Source organism: Xenopus tropicalis, chromosome 6, assembly GCF_000004195.4.
Source record: "Xenopus tropicalis strain Nigerian chromosome 6, UCB_Xtro_10.0, whole genome shotgun sequence".
NCBI classification, from domain to species: Eukaryota; Metazoa; Chordata; class Amphibia; order Anura; family Pipidae; genus Xenopus; species Xenopus tropicalis.
Genome location: NC_030682.2, coordinates 113231917 through 113255552, shown reverse-complemented (window position 1 = coordinate 113255552; position 23636 = coordinate 113231917). Strand labels below are relative to the sequence as shown.

Sequence of the window (23636 nt, the reverse complement as noted above, 5' to 3'; positions counted from 1 at the left end):
GAAATCTAGGTTTTTATCTGGTTTTTCCTTGATTTCTGACCAAAATCTAGGGTTGTATCTGGTTTTTCCTTGATTTCTGACCAAAGCGCTGACTTCTGCAAGGGACTGCGGCCACAATTTTCCATGTAGAAAGAGAAGAGTGGTGTCTCTGAATAGCTGAAGGTGTGCACTTTTCAGAAATATATAGTTTGTGGGGGTTATTTCACAGGTAGGGGGGGTTAACACTGAAAAACTGCAGGTAGTGCACATAGAGCGCAGCCCCCAAAATTTCAACTGAAATTGCCCTTATGCATTGCCCCTGTTTGGGGGCATTTGGTGGCCACGTCTTTATGTGCACCCATACATATGGGGTATCGTTTTATTCAGGGGAACTTGCAGATTGATGGTTAGTAAGTTTTTGGTAGTTGCCATGGAGATTTTGGGGAGAAATCTAGGTTTGTATCTGGTTTTTCCTTGATTTCTGACCAAAGCGCTAACTTCTGCAAGGGACTGCGGCCACAATTTTCCATGTAGAAAGAGGAGAGTGGCGTCTCTGAATAGCTGAAGGTGTGCACTTTTCAGAAATATATAGTTTGTGGGGGTTATTTCACAGGTAGGGGGGGTTAACACTGAAAAACTGCAGGAAGTGCACATAGAGCGCAGCCCCCACATTTTTAGCTGTAATTGCCCTTGTGCATTGCCCCTGCTTTGGAGTGTTTGGTGCCCATGTCTTTATGTGCACCCATACATATGGGGCATCATTTTATTCAGGAGAAGTTTGTCTTTCAAATATGCCTTTGCTAGAAAATTTTTATGAGATTTTTTTTTGTCAAATCCACATTTGATCATGCGTCCAAGTTTACGTTTTAGAAAAAAAAAAAAAAATGTCATAAAAAGTTCCAAATTTCACAATGCACTGACAAAAGGTATTTGGCTTTTGAGTGAAAACTACATTGCACCTAGAAACCTGAAGGTCTGTAGTTTCTAAAGATACCAAACATGAGGGGATATTTTAGATTTACATATAAGTTATGCTGCATTAACTGTTACAAGCGCTTTTCTGCTTTGTTCTGGTGTGATATTGTACTAAGTATTGCCTTAGTTTGGGGGTTACTTCTGGACAGGAACTGTGGGGTACCACCACATATTTGGTATCGTTGGAATTGGGAGTATCAGGGCTTTTACAAACAATAAAAAAAAGTGAGTAAAATTAACTTTTCTATGGAAAAAAACCTCAAAATATACAGAAATTTTTCATAATTTTATTTTTTTTTTACATATTTCACCCAAAATACACATCATATCTCCAGAAAAGTTATAAAATTTGGTATGTATGTCGAAGCCCAATTAGTGACGAAAAAAACGATATATAATTTCCCTAGTTTCGTGGAGGTTTTCCTACCAAAAAACATTGTTAAAGTGAATGAGTACAAAATGCTTAAAAAACGTCTGGCACTGGGGGGAACCGAAATGACGAATTCGGCTGGCACTTAAAGGGTTAAAAAGGATGATGCTTCCATGTTGGAATTAGAGCTCCAAACATCAGTGAAGCACATGGGACAAGGCAAGGCCAATCAAACAGTAGCCCCTTGGTGATTGTCACAGGGACCTTGAGGATCATACATGTTGAAGCTGATGGGTTCGATATGTCTGTTTGCAATACAATCAACCACTGCCCTTTCACTGAAAGATTTACAGAGATACACATACTAGAACCTACATACTTGTTTCAGTGAATGGCGCCGTCATCTTGTCCAGCATGTCACAGTGTCCCCCCACCCCACAGAGTGTCCTCCGCTCCATTCACCTGCCACAAACCGCATGTCACAGATCATCCTCTGCCAACAGCCCCCACCACAAACCCCCTGCTCCCCGCTCCTGCCATAAAAACACTCCGTCGCTCCCTGCACCTGCCCCCCGCTCCCCCCACCTGCATGTCACAGAGTTCACTGTCCTGCGTCGCCATGGCAACCGGATGCTCCTGCTGTGTGCGCATGCGCCGCCTACAGTAACAAGTCGCCAAGTCTGGGACGGAGCGATGCATTATGGGAATCTTCTCTACCCTGCTCAGCGGTTTTTTTTTCCCGTTTGGCTTCTGATCTTCTGAACAGGTGAAGTATGGGGAGACTTAAGGGCACTATTGTGTTCAAAATTGTGGCCAAAAATTTAACATTAATAAATGTGCTCCATTGTATGGGCATCGTTTCCAGGCCTGGATTTGTGGCATGGCCAGAAAGGCCTGGGCCTAGGGCGGCATGTCACCCAGTCGCACCTATATTTGCTTACAGAGCACTGGGACCAGGACGTGCAGAAAATGCTTCCCGTCAGTGCTCCGCATTTGGGTGGTGAAGGGGGGGAACTGACTGTATAGTACCTAAAAGGAGGACATGTACCCTCTGGTCAGGTACCACTGCAAATTTTGGGCCCTCTGTAATATATTGAACTATATTAAATATTGGTTTTTAGGGCCCCTGGATTGCAGCACACGTGCAAGATTTACAAATGGAGCACAGTTTACATGTTTGTAAATGAGGCTCCAGGTCTCTCATTCCCCAATTGACAGAAGTGTCAAGATGTTTCAGTACGACTGACAACTCTGTTGTACCAGAATGTATAGTCATTGAGATGGGACTTGGAAGTTTACATACAAGTACAAGAGGTTTTAAGAGACAAGGTGTGGGTAGAGGTGGCATTACTTTATAGTGGGAGGATATGTTTGTTGCATGAAACACAAAAAAAACACCCCTATGAAACTGAGTATAAGTGAACCCCTCCATCCCTCCTCAAAAAAAGGACGTGTGTGTTGGTGTAACAAATTTTAAGCCAATGTCCAAGGAGAAACGAAACCCTTAGGACTCCCAAAATGCAGAAACAAGAGCATATACAGTTCAAACTGATGCAGGTCTTGCTACAAACCTGTTTGTTCAGTATTTGCAATTACTGATAAGAGGGCCTGAAGCTGTGTAAAATGGTACCTGCCAACCCTGCTGTACTACTTTGCTTTACAGAACAAGACAGGAAACAAATGCATTTAGGGGGTCCAAAGTCCTGCAACTCTGAAAGCAGAACATTTATTACTAAGGCTTTCATTTTCAAAGTTAAGAAGAAACTGCTACTAGCAACAGAACTGCACTGTGTGGAAAATGAATAATGAAGTCAGCTGCCAGCAATGCAAACCTGCTTGATGGTGACAAGTAACAAAACAATTCTTGTCAAGAGAAATGGATGGCTAGTATTTGAAGCACTTTAAGAACCAAATAGCAGCAGTAGTATGCTACTACCCTAAGGCCTGTACATTCTGATTTACATGATTGCATGTACAGATAAAGATTACTTTAATATTAAATTGGATGCAAGGGGACTCAAAAGTTTTGAGCAACTCCTCATATGCAACAATTTGGTGCTATTGTACAAGTGAAAACTTATCTAACCATGGTCAGAAACCAAATTTTGACTTCAATACAATGAATGTGATTTCTAAATACAGGTTTTAAAACATTTAACAACTGCAACATAGGAGATTGAAAGGAGAATTCAATACTTTATTGTTTTCTGTAACTTGTCATTTTCTACGTTGTGATACATTGATTAACAGCTTATACTTTGTTTCTTTCCCCCTTTTACTTGTGAAGGTTAAGATGTTTTCAAGAATTGATACCTATTTTAATATCCACTACAGTTATGTTTTCTGTTGCTATAACAATAAAACACAGTAGTGCACAAACTTTATGTAACAGGTGCAATATTCAACATTGTTGCTCATGCTTAGTTCAATGTACATCATAGGACGCCAAATTCATTTTGGTGAAATTACCATAATTACACCTTTATTATTGAAATTCAATTGCAGTTTTTTTTTCTATCCATCATACAGGATATTTTCCCTTAGCACTCTGCATGGTAGCCTAAAACAGTTACATAGGAGTACTTGTGGCAAAGCATTACATTTCAACTTTACATTTACCATAAAGCAAAACAAGTCATAAAAAATATGACATTACAAAATATTTAAACACTACAGTTTTATATTCCATTTAAGCTGCTTTCATAAATTGATATTATACAGATTCATCTTCAGCACATAGAAAATACAGGACTGTATCTTCTTACAGCAATCTTACAGTCTTTCCTGTCACTGTTAAGTAGTCTTCATCCGCAAGTGCATGCAAAGCTTCATCAAACATGTCTTTTGTAACAGCCTAAAATGAGCAAAATTTACATTAGTTTATATAACTGCACATTAACAACATAACACAGCATACTATGTCTGTCTATCTGCACAAAGCAAATTCAAATGCCAGAGCCATTTACTTTACACTACTACAAAAGCAAACTTACTGCATCAGACTGCCCACGTAGATCCTCAAACAGCTGCTGGTATTTTAAAGCTGGAGTTTTGCCCTTGGACTGGATAAGTTTCTTTAAAACTTGGGCCAATTCCTCTTTACGTTTTCGAGCAGTTGCACTCATTCCTAATTGCCAGAATAAAACAAAACTTTTCAATTGCAAGAACCAAATACAAAAAACAAAATTGCATTGCAAAGACCCACTACTTGCCCAAACACGTGCATGATTTATTTTAATTTAGGATTATGAATACATTGTTGAATCTTAATGTCAATCGCTTTTATAAAACACTTTCAGGCAATTGTTGGGCCTTAATTTACAGAGGTTGCATTTAAAACTCCTTACTTTAAAAGGACAAGGAAAGTCAGATGATATGTAAGTGGTATAGAAAAAGGCAGCCTTTTAAAATGTAAATTTTGTCCAATGTAAAAGGCATACCTTAATCCTCTCTAAAGTTGCCCTTAATTAGCTCCACTTTTAATTTGTTGACATGTACCAAATGAGCATTATCATAAAACCACTGTGCACAAAACCTTTCGAAAGCATGCTTGGGTCTACAGAGAGCAGTACACTCGCGAACATCAATCCTGCTGTGACCACCCTATTTAAAAGGAACAGTAACACCAAAAAATGAAAGTGTATAAAAGTAATAAGAATAAAATATACTGCTGCCCTGCACTGGTACAACTGGTGTGTTTGCCTCAGAAATTTATATAAACAAAGCTGCTGTTTAGCCACAGGGGCAGCCATTCAAAGGAGAAAAGGCACAGGCACAAAGGAGATAACAGATAAACACTATTGTATTCTAGAGAGGTCATCTGTTATCTGCTATGTAACCTGTACCTTTTCTCCTTTTTTCCAACTTTAATGGCTGCCCCCGTGGCTACACAGCAGCTTATTTATATAAACTATAGTAGAGTTACTGTAGCAAACACACAACTTTTACCAGTGCAGGGCAACAGTACATTATATTTTAATTACTTTAAAACTTCATTTTTTTTGGTGTTACTGTTCCTTTAAAGCAGTTGTTATGGTGACACTTGCTAAATACTAAAAAACAGACACTGATTTGCATTAAAAAAAAAAAAAAAAAAAGCGCAACGGCTTACTATATATTGAGAAGAGCTGATGCACCTTGATGCAATACTACTAGAATTGAATAAAGGAAGATTAAGTGTTCACCCCCACATCTCAGTTCTTTATGTTCATATTGGGGTTCTGCGAGTATTAGAATAAGCACTTTTTTGGGCGCCTAAAGAGCAGCTCCACAATTTGGGAACCATTGCTGTAGTCTGCACTGGCAATCCAGCATGTACATTTCATAGTTATTTAGCTGTTAAGGGATCATCTGGCAAGTGTAAAACTACAGAATTGGTTGAATGCAATGCAGAATAAAGTTTAAAGCGCTAAACCTAATGTATGCTTGTTTAACTGGTTAGAGTTAGATTTGGCTAAATTTTCTCTCACTTGGTGATCAACCCTTTTATTTTACCTAAAATCCTAAACCAGTTAGCACAGGGGTCTCAAACTCGCGGCCCGCGGGCCATTTGCGGCCCTCGGTACAGTATTTTGTGGCCCGCACCAACGCCTTCTCAAAAGCAATGAATGGATCGCGATTTTTATTGCGATTCAAGGGATAATGCAAGGCACGGCGGGCGGGAGCTGCTGATTGCGGAAATTACGTTATGCCATCATAACAGTTATTATGGGAAGACGTTCTGTGTGCACAATTAGCTGCTAAGAAGCTAATTGTGCACACAGAACGTCTTCCCATAATAACTGTTATGATGGCATAACGTCATTTCCGCAATCAGCAGCTCCCGCCCGCCGTGCCTTGCATTATCCCTTGAAAGCCAATTTTTTGTGAAATCCCTTATGCGGCCCAGCCTCATCCTGACTTTGCCTCCTGCGGCCCCCAGGTAAATTGAGTTTGAGCCCCCTGAGTTAGCATAAAGAGCACAAAGCTACGGAACATATGAAAGGCCTCTGTAAGACCTTGCTTAGCTTAAAAGACAGGGAGTTAAAAGTGCAATTCAGAAGCCTAGATCTTTACTGTTACACTATTTGGTTGCTATATCTGAAGGCTGGTATAGTTATCTTTACACAAAAGGTGCACTATTCCTAGCTTAATACTTCCTCAGGTAGGTACAAATATATTTCTTCACTGTACCTGTTGTAAGAATAGATATATCGACAATGCCTGTTCTAGGATCAGTGGCAGACTGTTTCAAAGCCTCGCGATGAAGACGTTTGGCCTCTTCTACATCAATTGTTTCCACCTTGCTAGAAAAGCGTACTTTTGCATGAGCTTCGGATAGACGAATCAGAGACTCAAGTTGCCTAGGATAGGCAGAAACCATTCCACGACCACTGCCAATTTTCCTCATGTCTACATAAGCCTACAAAAAAAATGGAAGAGGAACAACTATAAAATGCTAGAAAAATAAAATTATGGACAAACAGAACAGTAACACTTTGTAAGTTTTTATATCAACTGATCAACACATCCTCCTTTGATCAATGTTTTTTTTTTTTGCTTGACTAAAGGGTAAACAAATTATTGCATGCATGTATAAGTATGTTTTTCCTAAAAAATATATTTTTTTTTTAAAAAAACAAACAATATTTCAATCCTATATTAAACACTATGCAGCATAAAACAGTGGCCTTAAAAAAGCCGTACATATAGGGGCCCCATTTACTAACTTTTTTTCATTTTAGGCATTTATTATGTGATAAAACCACGAAAAACACAAATACAAATCTTCATCTAATATGTGTTTAGGTCATGTAGAAGTCAATGGGAGTTGTCCTCGGCAAATGGTAAATCTTTAAATTGTGGTTTTTTAGGTTTTTTGTTTTCATTTTGCATTTTAATTTGTTCCTACTTTTTCAATTCAGATCTTTTAATAAAGGACAAGCCATTTGTGGTTTTAGTGGAAATAAGCTTATTTTTGGTTTTAAAAACCTAAAACCGCAAAAATAAAAATGTTGATAAATCTGCCCCATAGTATAGACTGCTATTTGCTTTTGCCTTATTTAACTCTAAAAAGTGTAGACTTGAGCCTTTAATAATGGACTCTTGTACTGCCATTTCAAATTTTTTTTTTGGCTGCTTTTCCAGATTGTTTAGCAGGTTTGTATAGTGCAAAGCAATCCTTATGTTGGGAGCAGGCAACCAACAGCTCAGATCTGAGAGGAAATTGCAGTGCACCTTTACCGGTGTAAAGAACAGATCTGCTATTGGCTACCCACAACCTATTATTCTTTTTGGTGTAGGTAAACTAAGATGCCCCCACCACCCATTTTAAACAAACACAAACCAGGATCTATGGGGGAGCTCCAATAAATAAAGGCGACTAAAGTCAATACACTGAACTTAATTATGTTTGTTTGGAGAATGTTTGAGCACATTCGTTTAGGTTATTTATGTACCTCTATTAGAGCTTGACTTGCTTCTTCACCAAGTCTTGGATTGACATAAGTCCGAGCATATGCTATATAATCCTTTAAAACTGCCATGTCCAAATGCTCTTCTTTCATCTGCTCCTCACTCTGGTAGTACAAAGCCACAAGGTGGTGGGCTAGGCGGCGGTCATAGGTTTCATCTTGTGGATCCAGCATCAAAAATATTAGATCAAACCTAAAAGCAGCATTAAGTTAATGACAAGTTAACACAAAAGGTTACATTGCATGATTCCTATTCTGGTCTGCAGATCTAGGGCCGATTTAGGCTCCATCAGTAAAAAGATTTTATATAGGAATCAATGCTTCCACGTGCAAACACTATTAGATTTTTCAAGTATACGGGCAGATTTCCAGCCAGCACTTATACAGTCTAACAATCCACCTTGTAGGGTCTTACCCTTAGCAGCAATACATGTTTCAGCTGGGTTAAAGGAACAGTAACACCAACAAATGAAAGTGTATAAAAGTAACTAAAATATAATGTGCTGCTGCCCTGCACTGGTAAAAGTTGTGTGTTTACTTCAGAAAGTCTACTATAATTTATATAAATAAGCTGCTATGTAGCCATGGAGGCAGCCATTCAAAGGAGAAAAGGCACAGGAATATAGCAGATAACAGATAAAGCACTATTGTATTCTACAGAACTTATCTGTTATCTGCTATGTAACCTGTGGCTTTTCTCCTTTTTTCCCAGCTTGAATGGCTGCCCCCAGGGCTACACAGCAGCTTATTATATAAATTATAGTAGTGTTACTGTAGCAAACACCAATTTTACCAGTGGATTATATTTTTATTACTTTAAAGCTTTCATTTTTTTGTGTTACTGTTCCTTTAAGGGGAAAGAAAAAAAAAAAAAAGAAACAAAGAACACACCTTGATAAGAGCGTATGTGGAAGCTGGATGTTTTCAATAGTGGTTTTCTTGGGATTCCATTGTGACTCCACTGGGTTTGCAGCAGCCAAAACAGATGTACGGGCATTCAGCTGACATATTATTCCGGCCTGCAAGAGAGACCATTTACTTTTAATGTATAAAATGTAAAAATAGTGCCAATTTAAAAAAAAAAAAAAAAAAAAAAAAAAGGCAATATAATAATTTGTGTTTAAAAGCACTTTTACAGGATGGTAAGTGTAGATTTCTATAGAGAACAGTATATTAAACATTTATGCATGGCAACATTGTACACAACACCACAAAACAGCATATGACTGAGCACGATAAGCCAAAGCTTTTTCTTTTTACTAATAACTGTTCACAGTAGTGATTGACAGAGCAGCCCTTAGGTGTCCATGAATAACAGCACTTGGCTCTAAACTAAAAAAGTGAGGTGAGAGAGTTGGGTGTAAAAAAAAAAAAAAAAAAATAGCATGTCTTTAAATACAGAATTATAATGCTACAATGTCAAAAGATATTTGCATGTTTGATTTATATACTTGTTAGACTTTACCTTTGCAATGGAGAGAGTCTGCTGTTCCATTACTTCATGTAGCACAGATCTAGTGCTCTCATTCATTTTGTCAAATTCATCAATGCAGCAAATGCCATTGTCACTGAGAACTAATGCACCTGTCTGCAGTACCAACTGCCGCGTTTCTGGATCCTTCATCACGTATGCGGTTAATCCAACCGCACTAGATCCCTTTCCAGAGGTGTACTGGCCTCTAGGTACCAAATTGTATACATATTGGAGAAGCTGAGATTTACTGGTTCCTGGATCACCACACAGAAGTATGTTTACTTCAGCACGGAATTTGCCTCTTCCGGTATGACTGAAGTCTTTCCGTGTTCCACCAAACAACTGAAGCAAAATTCCCTAAAAAATATAAAAATTTTGTTAAAAAAAAAAAAAAAAAACCTCCTCAAGTATCATTTGAGGTCAAAGTTACTCTGCTGCCTATAAGACATTAATACAGTCTCACACAGCCATAGAACTGAAATACTGCCGGTATAATTTAACTTTTCTTATTCATAGCAATTAATTACACAAGGATTCTCACACACTGTCTTGGGTTCATATATTACAAAACCTCCTTTTTCAAGTGGTGGAACAGCCGCCTCTACCCACTGCATGCAAGTTAAGCAACTTATATAAAAAAACGCTCATGTCATGTGCCTATGTCTTTAGAAGGTGATATTACAAGTTAATATAAAATGCTCAAGAGTATTATGGTTTTATTGACCGCCACCTGATTGTGTGCACCAAAATTATCTCCTAATTTCCCAACCACAAAGACAGAAGTTATACCTTTTTAATATCTTCATGCTCATATATACTTGGTGCAAGAGCTGAAGCAAGCCTCTCATAGATGTCTGGTTTTGCTGCAAGTTCTTTTAACATTGCAACCCTTTCTTCAGTGAACATCTTCTGTTCTGTGTCCTCATCAATACCATGCAACCGCTTTGCATCAGTTTTTCGGTAATGAATAACATCAATGTGAGTTTTGTAAACAGACTTTACATTTCGAACTCTAGGGTTAACTCGAATTGGGACAGCTCTGTAAATACCTGGAGAAATAAAACATTGAAGTTGCTAAATAATTAGTTATTTCCACTGTGACCAAGCAGTTTAGTGCTGTTAAAACAAACTGCTTGCTAGTTAGTACTCAACACAAATGTGATTATTTTGCTTTAGTAGAACATCTTTTTCTTCTGCTTTCTAGGTTGCCCAGCATAACATGAAGAAAGCCAAAAATATGAAGTCTATGTAACAAGTCCTTGATAGTCAGCACCATAAAATCAAGAGCAATTAAAAGTTTATCAAGAAGCCTTGTGGCAAACTAGCAAGTTTGAATATGAATGGTGTTTTCCTCCCTAAGCAATTTACAGATCAGAGCGATATAGAACCGTGGGATCTCCACCCATTGCATAATGAATAAAGATGCAATAATAATTTTAAGCAACTTTGTTATTTACATTATAAATTGTCAATGTTTTTAAAAAGGCATCAGCAATTGAAAGCAGTTCTCTCTTTTCCTTTCTTTTTCCAGTTCTGAATCTTAAAGGGAAAGGAAAGATTAGTATAGAGTTAACCACTATTTAAAGCCACACCTATAGTGATGCCATCTGTCCTTTCTATTTTCCACTATTTTAAGCTCCTTTTCTTTGCAATCCCCACATTGTAGCCAAAACTGCTCACTTCATCTAGAAAAATGCAACAAATCATTTAAGGCAAGTAACCTGCCAGGCATGTGAATTCACAGATTACCCACAATTTATTTTGATCATCATGGGTGACCTGCAATATTGGCCAGCAGGGAAGTCCCCCCAGAAAAAAAAAAAAAAAAAGTAGAAACTGCCTAGCATGACATCAGAGTTACCACTTATTTGGTGCACTAGATGTTACTGGAACTTAAATAAGAGTGGATGAAATAAGCTTCTTAAAATAAGATGTAAAGAAATTATAACATTTGAATATGTGGCACTATTAAGACTGTTGCAAAATATGTTCTGCAGTACAAATGAACATACCTGTGACATTCACTCTATCACCAGGCTGTACCTTATCCACCAAGTCATTATGACCATAGAGAATAGTTGTATGAGGGGTCTGACCAGCAGGCATATCTTCTGGAGACTCTTGCAGTTTAATCTAGGAGTATAGTATAATGAGAATCTACTGCATAAGAAATTATTTTCAAAACATTGTGGCACATCCATAGAAGATATGCAAAATGCATATATTCCATCTTCACAAAATATGTGGTTAGCAAATGTTATGAGATAAAAACTTACCATTTGCTTGTCTGAGAACATAGAGCGATTGTGAATAAGAGCCATGCTGTGTGTGGTGTTGCAGTGTTTGCAGACTGATGGCTCTGAAATGCGACCACGATCAATCTCCACTCTAGTAGTAAAGGCACACACTTGACATTTAAAAAATGCTTCCTGCATCTCTGGGATGATTTGAGAAGTTCTGATAACCATGCCACTAATTGTGATAAGCTGATCAATATCTAGGGTGAAAAAAAAAAAGTGTCATTAGCCTAACTTATGTTTATAAAAGCAACCTGACAACCATGAAAATAAAGTCCAATTTCAGATGCTGTTCGTTTCTCACTCAATTGATAGGAAGCAACAGTGGAACACTAAAACTAGTCTAAGACTAGACATGACTCAACAACATTGAACATATTTTATTACCTTCTGGATTTAAGCTTCTCATATTTCTAGTTTTCAATGCATTATAGGGTCTAACTTGAATCTGGTGCTCTAAAATGGAGTCAGGGTACCGCTCAAAGAAAATCTCATTAGCAGCCATATCAAATGTTGGAATAACTTCCTAAGGGGGAAAAAAAAAAAAAAAACAAACAAATTAAGAGCTTTTTCTGATTTTTTTTTTTTTTTTTTTACATATATTAACTTCACAACAGGCTGAAAATCATGGCTTCTAAAAACATATGTAATTATTAATTTTCCTGAAAGAACAGTAACATAAATTACCTGTGGGTAGCAAACCAGCTGCCTGTAAAGATCCTGATCAAAGCTTCTGAGATGGTCACAGTCAACATTGAGAAATGGCTCACCTACTACATTTATCTAAAGGGACAGAAAATAAAATTTAGGATTTCTTAGGTTTACTGGAAGAAAAATACTACATTTTTTTTTTTTTTTAAAAACACACATACCTCTTCAAGTCGCTGCATATATATAGGCTCATTCAGATCCAGTCCTACATTTTCCTCTTCTTTAGCTAAAGGATCAATGAATCGCTGAACAAAACGCTAAATCATAGGAAGAGATACTTAAAGGTTAGAAAACGGCACTGAAATTACAACTCAAAATTCTAATTGATCCAATTTAAAAAAAAAATTAAAAACATGAAAATGTAAGGACTGGCCAGTTGTTTACCTGAAACTTTTCTTTGCAAGTGGCAACATTGACATCAGTTCCCCAGATCACCAGCTTCTGTCCCAAAGATTGCTCACTCGTAACCAGCTCCTCTGCAGCAGGCTTGAAAAAGCATAATTAGAATTATTATGTTGACCAAATACTCATTTTGTAAACAACCTGTTATGGAGCTTAGGATACTTACTTGGTCTGAATGTAAATCCACCTGCTTAACTTTGCGTGCTGATCCCAAGTCAGGTCTCTGTCGAGCAGGAGTCCCTCGGATACCACTTCTAGGGGTACCCTCAACTCTTGAGCTAGGGGTGCCATAAGTGAGAGGTGAGCTGAGATCAAGCTCACTTTGAAGGGCTGTAAGCAAAATACATTTGGAAAAGTTAGAAATCATATCTTTAATGGGTTTACACTTTTTACAATTCTTAGTAAAACACCTTAGTTACTCATGTGAGCTCTCTACTAAATCTTATTCAACAAATCTAGTGAAACAGGGATCAACCATAGCCATACAATAAAATAAATGATAATACTAGAATTGTGGTTACTTTTGAAGGCGGTACTTTTCATAGGAGTAGTAGCACATAGCCTTTTTGTACCCAATGAAGTCTTAGTTAGTATATAATTATAAACTGGTAAAAACCAGCAGCAGAAAACAGGCATTTTCTAACAAAATATCTAAAAATGGTTCAGTATTTTCTAATCAACAGACTAAGTGATTGTCATTAGTAAATACTTTGAGGGCATTTTCAATTCATAGTATCACTGGCCCTTTAATGTCATTAGGGCACATCCAGTAGCAGTTTTTGGAATTTAGTAAAAAAAAAAAAAAAAAAACACTTTTACTAATTTTTTTTTTTTAATTATTATAGGGACACCAAGTATACAAAAACTCAGATTTGGGGAGCAAGAAACCCCCCCCCACAAATAAATACAATGTTGTTATAATGGGAACCTGCATGCTATGGTAATTGAGGAAAAATGTGTTCAGCATACCAGAATGCCTTGATGGTGCAGGGCTAGAAAACATAAGCTCTTGCCCGCTGGGGCTCTGAAGGTCCCCTGAAGGTGAGGTTGGCATGGGCAGAAGTTCGCCAATAGATGTGGAATCTTCTGTCCGACGTCTCTGCGATGGAGGAGACTGCACTTCCTCTCCATGAGCTGCAAAACATTGGGAACACAGGGAACAGTCACATAAATATAATATTGTATTGTCATTGTATGTATTATCAAAAAAAAAAAAAAAAAAAAAAAAAAAAAAGGGATTTCCAACAGCACCAGGCCATGTATATATCCAGAAAATATATCCTAATAGGTTTATTTTTCTGTGGTATTAACGGTGTGTGTGAAAGTCTATAGGGGATCATGATAATTTCACCATGGTAGTTATGGTATAGACTGAATGGAGGCCCCCATTAGAGCATACAAAAGTGATTTAAAGGAAGGATATCCCAGTTTCCAAATGTGGTGCTTGGTTGTCTGCTAGGTGCGTCACCAAGGGGTATACAACTTGCACTTCACTATATAAATTGCTTGTCTCCATCTCTCCCAAAGATGTGTTTTCTTACCACCCACACTGGCTGCCATCTTTCCCATATACACACACCTATGTTCCTTATTAACACATTACAGGTAAAGGTAAAGCAAGTCACTTACGAGTTGGAGGGTTACTGCCTCGCCCACGTTTGTTCCTTCTGCGGCTTGGTGTAGATGTTGGAGATGACATGATTCTATTCAGACAAAGAAACACAAAGCCTTCATAGAACAAAATAATACAGCAAGTATAGCTACATTATGCAGAATGTGCTTCAATGCCAATAAATATTTAACGTATTGGTTCCTACTACTCTTATTACATATAAACAATTATATGGACAAACAATAAAATTGTGTTAAGCTGGCCATACACGCACCGATAATATCATACGAAACCCTGTTTCGTACGATATTCGGTGCGTGTATAGCAAGTCGGCGAGTCGACTGATATCGGTCGACTCGCCGATCGGCCAGGTTAAAAGATTTTGATCGGGCGCCATAGAAGGCACCTGATCAAAATCTGCCGTCAGGGCTGAATCGGCAGAAGGAGGTAGAAATCCTATTGTTTCTACCTCCATATCTGCCGTTTCAGCCCTGAACGGTTAGTGGCCGATTGTACGATCGGAAATCGCCACGTGTGTGGCCACCTTTAAAGTGAAAAGGTTTAGCCAAATATTTGTCAAGGTGTACTCCATTCCTTAGAAATGTGCCACACAAACTAACCCACAATGTAACATCTCCAACAAAATGGAGCACTCGAAGATAATCAAGCATAAAATTTGTATACAAATAGAATTTTTACCTAGGGTGCAGCTTAATATACATAAGGTATTGATGATTCTTCATATATTATGTATCTGATTATGCAGAGGGAAAATGGCCACTGGGTTAAAGCTGCTATTTGCTTTAGGAAAATGTGATGGTGAGGGCAAACAGAGGGGATATATGCAGTACAAATGATGCCATTTGGGTGGGGGAGACTTGCCAAACTAATATACATTGTAGGCAAATGTAGGCTTTACATGTCCTTTAAGGGGTATATTAATCATGCCCAGGGCAGCCAATCAGCAATTAGATTTCAACAGTTAGAAAACCAAAGTAAAGCATCAGATTGGCTGCTATGAGCAACATCACCGGTAATGTTTCACTCCACTTTTTAAATGTAATAAAAGACAGGGCTGTTTGGGGCAGGAACGCTTCTCAGGCAACAGAGTAATTACAAGGGGGATCATTAACACTGAAAGTCACAGGTCCCTACAAGGTTCCCCTATGGTTAAGTCACTGGATAAAGACTTTGGCTAAAAATACTATAATGAAACAAACACTTTTTAACCCTTTAAGTGCCACAGAGAGACTACCATCTATGGCACTTCTGGGGCACGAGAGGCTCACCAACTTTTGTAACTGGTAATGTGTAAAGGGAGAGAATAATGCCATGCAATGAGCATGAAGTATTTGTGCCCTAAAGAGTTCCCCTGCAGTGTAAGGCAGACCCAGACTGGCAATCTGTGGGTTCGGCTAAATGCCTGAGGAGATGCTGTAATCACTATTTAGGGCTCTGGCACACGGGGAGATTAGTTGCCCGCGACTAATCTCCCCGAAATGCCATCCCATCGGCGAAAATGTCAATCGCCGGTGGGATGGCATACGCGGCACCACGATTTCCCTGAAATCGCATTAGTTGCCTTGAGAGGAAAGGCATGGCATTTCAGGGAGATTAGTCGCCCGCAAACAGGGAGATTTGTCACGGGCGACTAGTCGCCCCGTGTGCCAGAGCCTTTAGTGTTAGAACAGCTTTCAGATAACCTATTGTTTCTCCTACTCCCATGTAACTGGAGGAGTCCCAAGCTGGACTTTGATTTCTTACTACAGAGTGCTGTACTGATATATACTATCTTGCTCCCTTCCCATTGTCCCTTCTTGTTCCCTTCCCATTGTTCTGCTGATTGGAAAGGGAGAGGGGTGATATCACTTCAACTTGCAGCTCAGCAGTAAAGTGTGGCTGAAGTTTATCCATGCACAGGTCACATGGCTGTGGCATCCTTCATTAAAAAAAATTTGCGTTTCAAAAAAAAAAAAAAAACAGATTTCAATGCAGGATTCAGCTGGAGAACCTCAATGAACTGACACAGCAGCAGCAAGCTAGCCAGCCCTTTAATTTCATTTATTTATAATTTATTAGGCACAGAGCAGGGTGTTACAATCATTTCACAAACAAGGGATACCGACTACAAATGGAACTAGAGGGCCCTGTTCGCTAGAGCTCATTTGTACCTTATGGCGCGTTTCACAGTTATATCAGTGCGCAGAGAGTCACAATAAAGCTGGATCAGTGCATAACAGCCCCTTGAGTTCGGTTCATGGCGACTCCGTTAACTTCTAGGGAACTTTCATTTAGGAATGTGCCGCCTACAGACACGCTTACAATAAACCAATTGCTGTAATATCACTCACCTGCCGGCCCACTCGCGACTGGAGACTTATATCCACGTGAGAATCCTAAATCGCAATGAGGACAGAGCAGAACAATTGCGACTGCCGCAGCTTCTACCCTCAGAAATTCGCGCCAATCCCAGAGTCACGTGACTGGTTTCGCGGGTATTTTTTTTTCCCCCGTTCTGTCGATCATGAAACGTCATCACGGGCTGCGCCACAGGGCTGGTTTTGCGGGGGAGTGCAAGTTACACTTTCAAGCAGTGGATTTTGTTACTCTTTAATAACAGTGGGCCTTTATCAGCAGTCTGTGTGATATAATACATTAAAATATAATATATATAAATATAAATAAATATATAAAATATATAAATAAATATATATAAATATATATAAATATAATACATTAAAATACATTAAAAATACAATTAAAATACATTAAAATCATTAAATTATAATACATTAAAATGTGTTGATCGTAAAGATGTGTATATTACGTTTATCCGAACTCAATACTTGAATAAGACCAGAAGCTGTGTAACTCCACCCAAAATATTTTAGACCTTTTACCCTCTTCTCACTTAACAAAAACTCAGGGAGTGCATTCAACAGACAGGAAAACTACAATTCCCAGCATCACTGTGTTCCATTACCTGCCTGTTTCATTATTTGGTCACGTGATTGGTACGGAACTGCCTTTTGATTGGCTGTCCAGCGTTTTCTTTAGAACCGGGAACTTATTTGTCCTGTCAGTGGTTTGAGGCATGTTGCCGGCCAGTGCTGGCGGGTCTTCGGGTGACGGAGGAGGAGAAGAAGATGAAGTGGTCGTCTCAGCTAAATCGGCAGGAGGTTTATTGGGGAGCCTCCACCAGCTTCATGGCCTCCTGTCTCTCAGTCCCGGGATGGGGAATGAGGAGGCTCGTACCCTTCTGCGTAACCTGGCAGAGGAGTGCTTGGTGTCTGCTGGCGGCAGTAGTGCGCTGGGTGGGTTTAAATGCTTATTAATGGTAATAAAGTGTAAAATGCCCATCCATGTTCCTCCAGCGATATGTCCATCCTTATGGCGCTTACCACCTTTTACTTATTACGCTCCAGCTTTTGAGTTGGAACTACCTGTGTCTTCCTCCAAGGCATAAAGGCCATAGTTCCCTCACAGAGCTGGGGGGCCTGGGTTAGCAATCTGATCAGTAAGAAAATAACTAGGAGTCGTGGGTTTTGTATATTACGATCACTGTACCCTTATAAATTTCCCCTTAATATAAGAGCAAAATAAGGGTAAAAAATTAGGGCAAAATAGGGCACAAATTTGAATTTGTGCCCTAAAGAGTCCCCCTGCAGTGTAAGGCAGACCCTTACAAATATTATTATTTTTTATTGGTTAGTTAAAACACACCTCCAAAATTTGAACATTAGTACATTGTAGTGATGTGCAGGATTGCCTGAAGCCCGTGGGTTGGGAAGAATGAAAGGGGGGCACATATGGTGGGTTCAGAGCGGGTGTGGGTCAGGCTTCCTGCAATGCACACAGTCTCTCCTAAAACTGGTTTCTAGTGCCAAGAATCCCACCTCTCTGTTATTGCTGAGCTTGCATATGACCAGCTGGGCAGACACTAGCAAAGTGCTTAAGTCTCATACACTTCTAGATGCTCCATCTGTGTTCTTGCTCTGCAAAAAGCCTCCACTTATTCAGAGTATACTGGTACCACTGATTTGGGGGTGCAGGTCCTGCAATGACATTTTTCAGATTAGGATCCGCCGCCACTTGAGTTCTTCCTGACCTGCGCATTAGTGAGTTCAGGAAAACACTCAACCAGCGCTTGCTTCAAACCTGAAAAACCTTAACCCACACCAAACCTATACCACATTTTCCCACTGTGAATGCTACAGCTGCACGTGCCTCTGGTTTCAAGGTGGGGAATCTGCAGGAGCAGAAGAGGTGTGTGCTTTTATAGTCTGCCTAGCACACAACCCAAACCCGCAATGGTTTCCCAAATCTGAACCCCAACCCGGTTGGTTTTGGGTCAGTCACTGCTGAACATCACTAGTACACTGCAGAACTTCCCAGAGAGAGGCCTCTGCAGAAACCAGTGTAACACTGTCTCCCAAAGGAACAACAAATACATGTCTCTAACTCAAATGTAAACATGATTTCAAAAGGAAGAGGCTACCCATCCATGTGTGCAAAGCACAGACTGTCCCTACTTTGGCTTTCAGCATAGGGGATGCTTTGATATTGAATTGTGCTTTTCCTGCATTGGATGGTGAGTCTCTTGTGCTGACAGAGGGAAGTTGCTTTGTGCTAGCTATTCATGGATGCTACTTTAACAGAAACATCTATACTAGATTCTTGTTGTTGCCGGCTGCATTCTACTTTGGTTCTTGTCTGCCTTACCATGAGTGCAGTTCTAGCACACAAGACACTGACTTTTTATCTGCCGCAATAAATGATGTGCTTTATAAACTAAATGTGTACTTAATCAGTAGAATGATGGCAACACTATGCAATTCTGCATGTCATAGTCCTGAAGAGAATCAGTAATTCATATTACTGTATTGGAAGGGTGGTTATTACAATTTGTAGTGCATTGTTCTGATGATATAATTACAAACACAGCAGTTCACACAGTTAACATGTATTTGGTGCATAAAGGTTTAAATAAAACATTGCATTTTATCATACCACACAGCATAGGGGGCTCAGTGCTTTATGGCCCAATATCTACTTTAGTTAAGATGTATAGGGAACAGTTGTCCAAAAAGAAGTACAGTATGCACTGAATATCTAAACTTATAAATATTTTAGAAATATGGATTGAACTGTTTAATGTTGTAAGTTTCACACTTATGTTTCTTCTGTTCTGGTTTGAAATAGCTATTTGTAAGGAGTCGATTATATTTTGGTAAAAGTGCTAGATTCTAATGCAAAGTTAGGACTTAACTTTGTGCCTATTGCTGAACTTTCTCTGCTATAATTTGCTCTTTACTGTGATGTGGGAAGCATTGCAGTTTATGTTAACATTTATAAAATAGCCTGCAGGCCTCTTGGAGTGGCATCTAACGGTGGGAAATTATATGTTGTTGGGATCCAGTTTATTAGCACAAATTCTCAATAACCCAAGACATGTGATTGCTATTGCTATTTATTACAGAGGCAGCAGATGTTTGTTGTTTTTGGTCCTAATATTTTTTTTTTCTTTTTCAGATTTTAACATTTCTTTAATTTTTTCAAAAGAGATTGGCCTGCTTGCCTTTGTCCGCAAATCCCTCTCCAGTGAGGAAGTAGGTTGAATGTCACAAAATTAATGACATTTGTTTATAGCTATATGTTGTATTTTTTTAGTTGTTTAAAGGTTGTTGGTCTGACTGCACCTTTTTACTTTAGTTTAAAGATTGCAGGGAAGATGCCCTAAAATTTCTTTCCACTTTTTTGGAGAAAATTGGAAGCAATGTGCAGCCATATGCCATGGATATCAAGGTAATACATTTCTGCAGTTTAAAGGAGAACAAAAGGTATAATCACAAGGGGGTGCCAAGATGCTAGGTACCCCCTCCCATCGATTAAAATTACTTACCTGATACCCCCAGTTGGGTGCTCCTTTTCGCTAAAAACATCTCTTTCCTGGGGTATTTTTGTAGAAATCCATTGTCGCCATCTTCTTCAGCTTCTTCCATCATTTCTTTGTTCCATTCTGGGCAGGCGCATGTGCAATAGAGCAAAAGCTGAACTTAGACGCAAAAAAAAAAACCCGGCTTTCACCCTACTGCACATGTGCCTGCCAGGGCCCAGAGAAAAGAAGATAGATGTGGAAGAAGATTTCGCCGAATGAGTTACTACAGAAATACCAAGGGCAAATGCACTTTTCTGCTAACAGGGGCGACAGCCCTAGGTCACCCATAAGAGATTTTTATCACTGGGAGGTGCGTAACAATATGGCACCCCCAATGATTATACCTTTAGTTCTCCTTAAATATTATTGCATCAGATATGTAATATGTATAAATAATGCATTGCTATAGTTTTATTTAAAACTTAATTAACTTCAACACTTTGATCAAAAAACCTAAAGCTAGTTTACCTCAAGCTAGATTAAATTCGGTCAATTTGTATACCTTAATTCTAATGCTGATTAGCGGTATGGTATAAAAAAGATAATTGAAGAATTATAGTCCAGCAAATCATTCAAATTTTTTTTTGTTTAGTGTTTATTTAATATTTTCTTTTTCTCTGTAAAAATAAAATAGTACCTTTTACTTCATGGTAATTATAATGCATAAATCCATATTGTTGGCGCAACAGTCCTATTGGGTTTATTATTATATGTGTTAGCAGACATGAGGTATGAAAAACCAGATTCCAGATAATAGATCCTATACCTGTGGTATAATAGTATAATGAATGAAAAAGATTCTTTCTTTAAATTATAATTTTTACATGATTGAGTACCTTTAGGGCACAAACTGTACCCGGCCTCAATGTTTTTGCCGATTGTTATAAAATATTGTAATTTGTATCCTCTTTCCGATTCCTATTTGTCTGAGCTTTAGAGTTACACTGCACTCGGTTATTTATAATTTGTGGAAAGTCATGTTATATTTCCGGTTAGGGCTGTGGCACACGGGGAGACTAGTCGCCCACGACAAGTCGCCCACTAGTCTAATCTCCACAAAATACCATCCCACCGGCGAGTATGTAAATCGCCGGTGGGATGGCATACGCGGCACCGCAATTTCCCAGAAATCGCGGAAGTTGCCTTGAGAGGAAACTTCCACGATTTTGGGGAAATCGCTGCACTGCGTGTGCCATCCCAATGGCGATTTACATACTCGCTGGTGGGATGGTATTTTGTGGAGATTAGCTGCCCGCGTCAAGGGAGACTTGTCGCAGGCGACTAGTCTCCCCGTCTGCCACAGCCATTATGGTAAGCTTTTAATGTTCAGAACTGGCTTTATACAGGTATGGGACCTGGGGTTTTCCAGATAAGGGATCTTTCTGTAATTTAGATCTCCGTAACTTAAGTCTTTTAAAAATCATTTAAATATTGAATATACCCAATAGGACTGTTTTGGCTCCAATAATGATTTATTATATCTTAGTTGGGATCAAGTACAAGGTACTGTTTTATCATTACCGAGAAAAAGGAAATCATTTTTAAAAATTAGAATTATTTGCTTATAATGGAGTCTATGGGAGATGGCCTTTCCGTAATTTGGAACTTTCTGAATAATGGGTTTCCGAATAAGGGATCCCATACCTGTAATAATATTTTAGGATGTAACTTAAATGTGTTTGTTTTATTTAGACCTTGTGTGTCACTGTCTACACAAAAGACAGAGCTGCAAAATGTAAAATTCCTGCTTTGGAACTTCTCATTAAGGTAATCATTTTTTGAGTATATATATATATATATTGAACGTCAAAGGATATCCATCTTTTTGTATACCTAGATTTATATAATCTAACATTGTATAAATATCATCACTTTAATTTTCGAACATTTGTCTGAAGAGGGCACCTATATTGCTGTAAAAAAGAATGATGTTTATCATGAGCCATAAAAGGGATTAATTATTATGCTAATTTGTATTCTTCATCTAAAGAAGCAGTCATATGACTTTGAGTTCTGATTCTTTTTGCTTTGATACTTGTTATTCGGTAGAATCTGAATCCTGCAAAAATCTTGGAATTCAGCAAAATTCTAAATTGAATCCTGAATTCGATACATCCTTAATAAATACTACAGCATTCACTACCCAGCTGAGTCAGTTAATGTTACCGAAATGCACATTATTTAACCATGAATACAAATATTTCTTAGGTGTGAGCTGGTCTTTATTATTTAAACACATTCACACAATGGCTTTATTTCTGGTATTTTCATTTCAGTTATTTCAGCTTTTAAAGAACTCTTACAAAATTGAGGAATTTAAAATTGGTGAAATATTCAACAAATTCTATGGGGAACTTGCAACCAAAAGTAAACTTTCTGATACAGGTAAGGTTTCATATTAAATTTACCATTCCTATAAATGTTATAATTGATTATAAGTCAGTCCCTAAGCTCAGGTAAGTGACAGCAGCACAGTACTTATTTAGTTAAGCTTTAGTTCTCCTTTAATAAGCAGAGTATATATATATATATATAATATATATTGCTAGATGTTAATAATATATAGATTACACCAATTTACATTTTTAAGAGCATAAAAACAAGTTAGGAATATTACAATCAATTCATTAAAACAATTACAAAGCTTAGAGAAATTAATTACTTTAGACTATAACTGAGATATGGTGTCATTGTCTCTTTTCCAGTCCTGGAGAAGGTGTATGAACTTCTTGGAATTCTGGGAGAAGTGCAGCCTTGTGAAATGACGGACAACTCTGAGAAACTCTTCAAAGCATTTTTGGGAGAGTTAAAGGCACAGGTATTGTAATATATTAAGTTAAGGTTGTTTACTAGCTTAACCCTCTGATTCTTTAGTATTCACTGCACTAAACTAATGAAAGCAAAACAGTTTTATTCCAGTGAAGTTTACCCCAATTTTGTGAATCTCACTTTCAAATTTTTAACTTCTTGATGTCAGAGTTCAAACTAAATAAGGGAGGAGGCCATATGTTGATGTAAACATTTAATTTTTACTAGGGATGCACCAAACCCACTTTTTTGGGTTCGGCCGGACCACCAAACACACCCTGATGGATTCTGCCGAATCCCAAACGAATCTGAATCCTAATCAGCATATGCTAATTAGAATCGAGAAGAGCTAAAATTTGGCGCACAAATTTTTTTCACATTTTTTTAAACCTTTCCAAATACTAATTAGCATATGCTAATTAGGATTCAGATTTGATTCAGCCAACACCGTGGATTCGACCAAAACCAAATCCATCAAAAAAAGGCTGGATTCAGCCCGAATCCAGGATTTGATGCATCCCTAATTTTTACATTGTGTTCTGTTTAGTGTCTTTGCTTTGGCAAGGATATTCTGCATCCTTTGAACTTCTAATAAGGAGAAGTATAGGGATTTGTTGC

General features: G+C 38.3%; 2 protein-coding genes across 3 annotated transcripts in view; one reads left to right on the top strand and one right to left on the bottom strand.

The window, feature by feature from the left end:
• Positions 1-3496: 3496 nt before the first annotated feature.
• Positions 3497-16717, bottom strand: mcm4 (minichromosome maintenance complex component 4). 2 transcript variants are annotated; one of them, XM_012964516.3, is made up of 17 exons: positions 16444-16600; positions 14290-14363; positions 13630-13794; positions 12827-12990; positions 12643-12744; positions 12420-12515; positions 12235-12330; positions 11935-12073; positions 11527-11747; positions 11263-11383; positions 10040-10299; positions 9242-9607; positions 8668-8795; positions 7762-7969; positions 6497-6725; positions 4318-4451; positions 3497-4178 (listed from the first exon to the last, which is right to left on the bottom strand). In XM_012964516.3, exons 2-17 carry the CDS (start codon positions 14357-14359, stop codon positions 4086-4088), a joined length of 2592 nt encoding a protein of 863 aa, XP_012819970.1. In that variant the 5' UTR covers positions 14360-14363; positions 16444-16600; the 3' UTR covers positions 3497-4085.
• A 649-nt stretch (positions 16718-17366) lies between these two features.
• prkdc (protein kinase, DNA-activated, catalytic subunit) overlaps positions 17367-23636 on the top strand; it is an 83603-nt gene continuing 77333 nt past the window's right edge. Inside the window, exons 1-6 of the mRNA XM_012965293.3 lie at positions 17367-17586; positions 19805-19881; positions 19985-20077; positions 21903-21977; positions 22487-22595; positions 22916-23028. Of these exons, the coding sequence (XP_012820747.2) occupies positions 17367-17586; positions 19805-19881; positions 19985-20077; positions 21903-21977; positions 22487-22595; positions 22916-23028 (687 nt within the window). The remainder of the gene's footprint in view (positions 17587-19804; positions 19882-19984; positions 20078-21902; positions 21978-22486; positions 22596-22915; positions 23029-23636) is intronic.

Bases quoted from the DNA above. Each gene is read 5' to 3' on its own strand.
- mcm4 (XM_012964516.3), bottom strand. From the start codon at position 14,359: ATGTCATCTCCAACATCTACACCAAGCCGCAGAAGGAACAAACGTGGG. The intron at 11,384-11,526 runs GTAAGTTTTTAT...CTATACTCCTAG, and splicing joins TGTTCTCAGACAAGCAAATG to ATTAAACTGCAAGAGTCTCC. The intron at 9,608-10,039 runs GTATAACTTCTG...TATATTTTTTAG, and splicing joins AGCATGAAGATATTAAAAAG to GGAATTTTGCTTCAGTTGTT.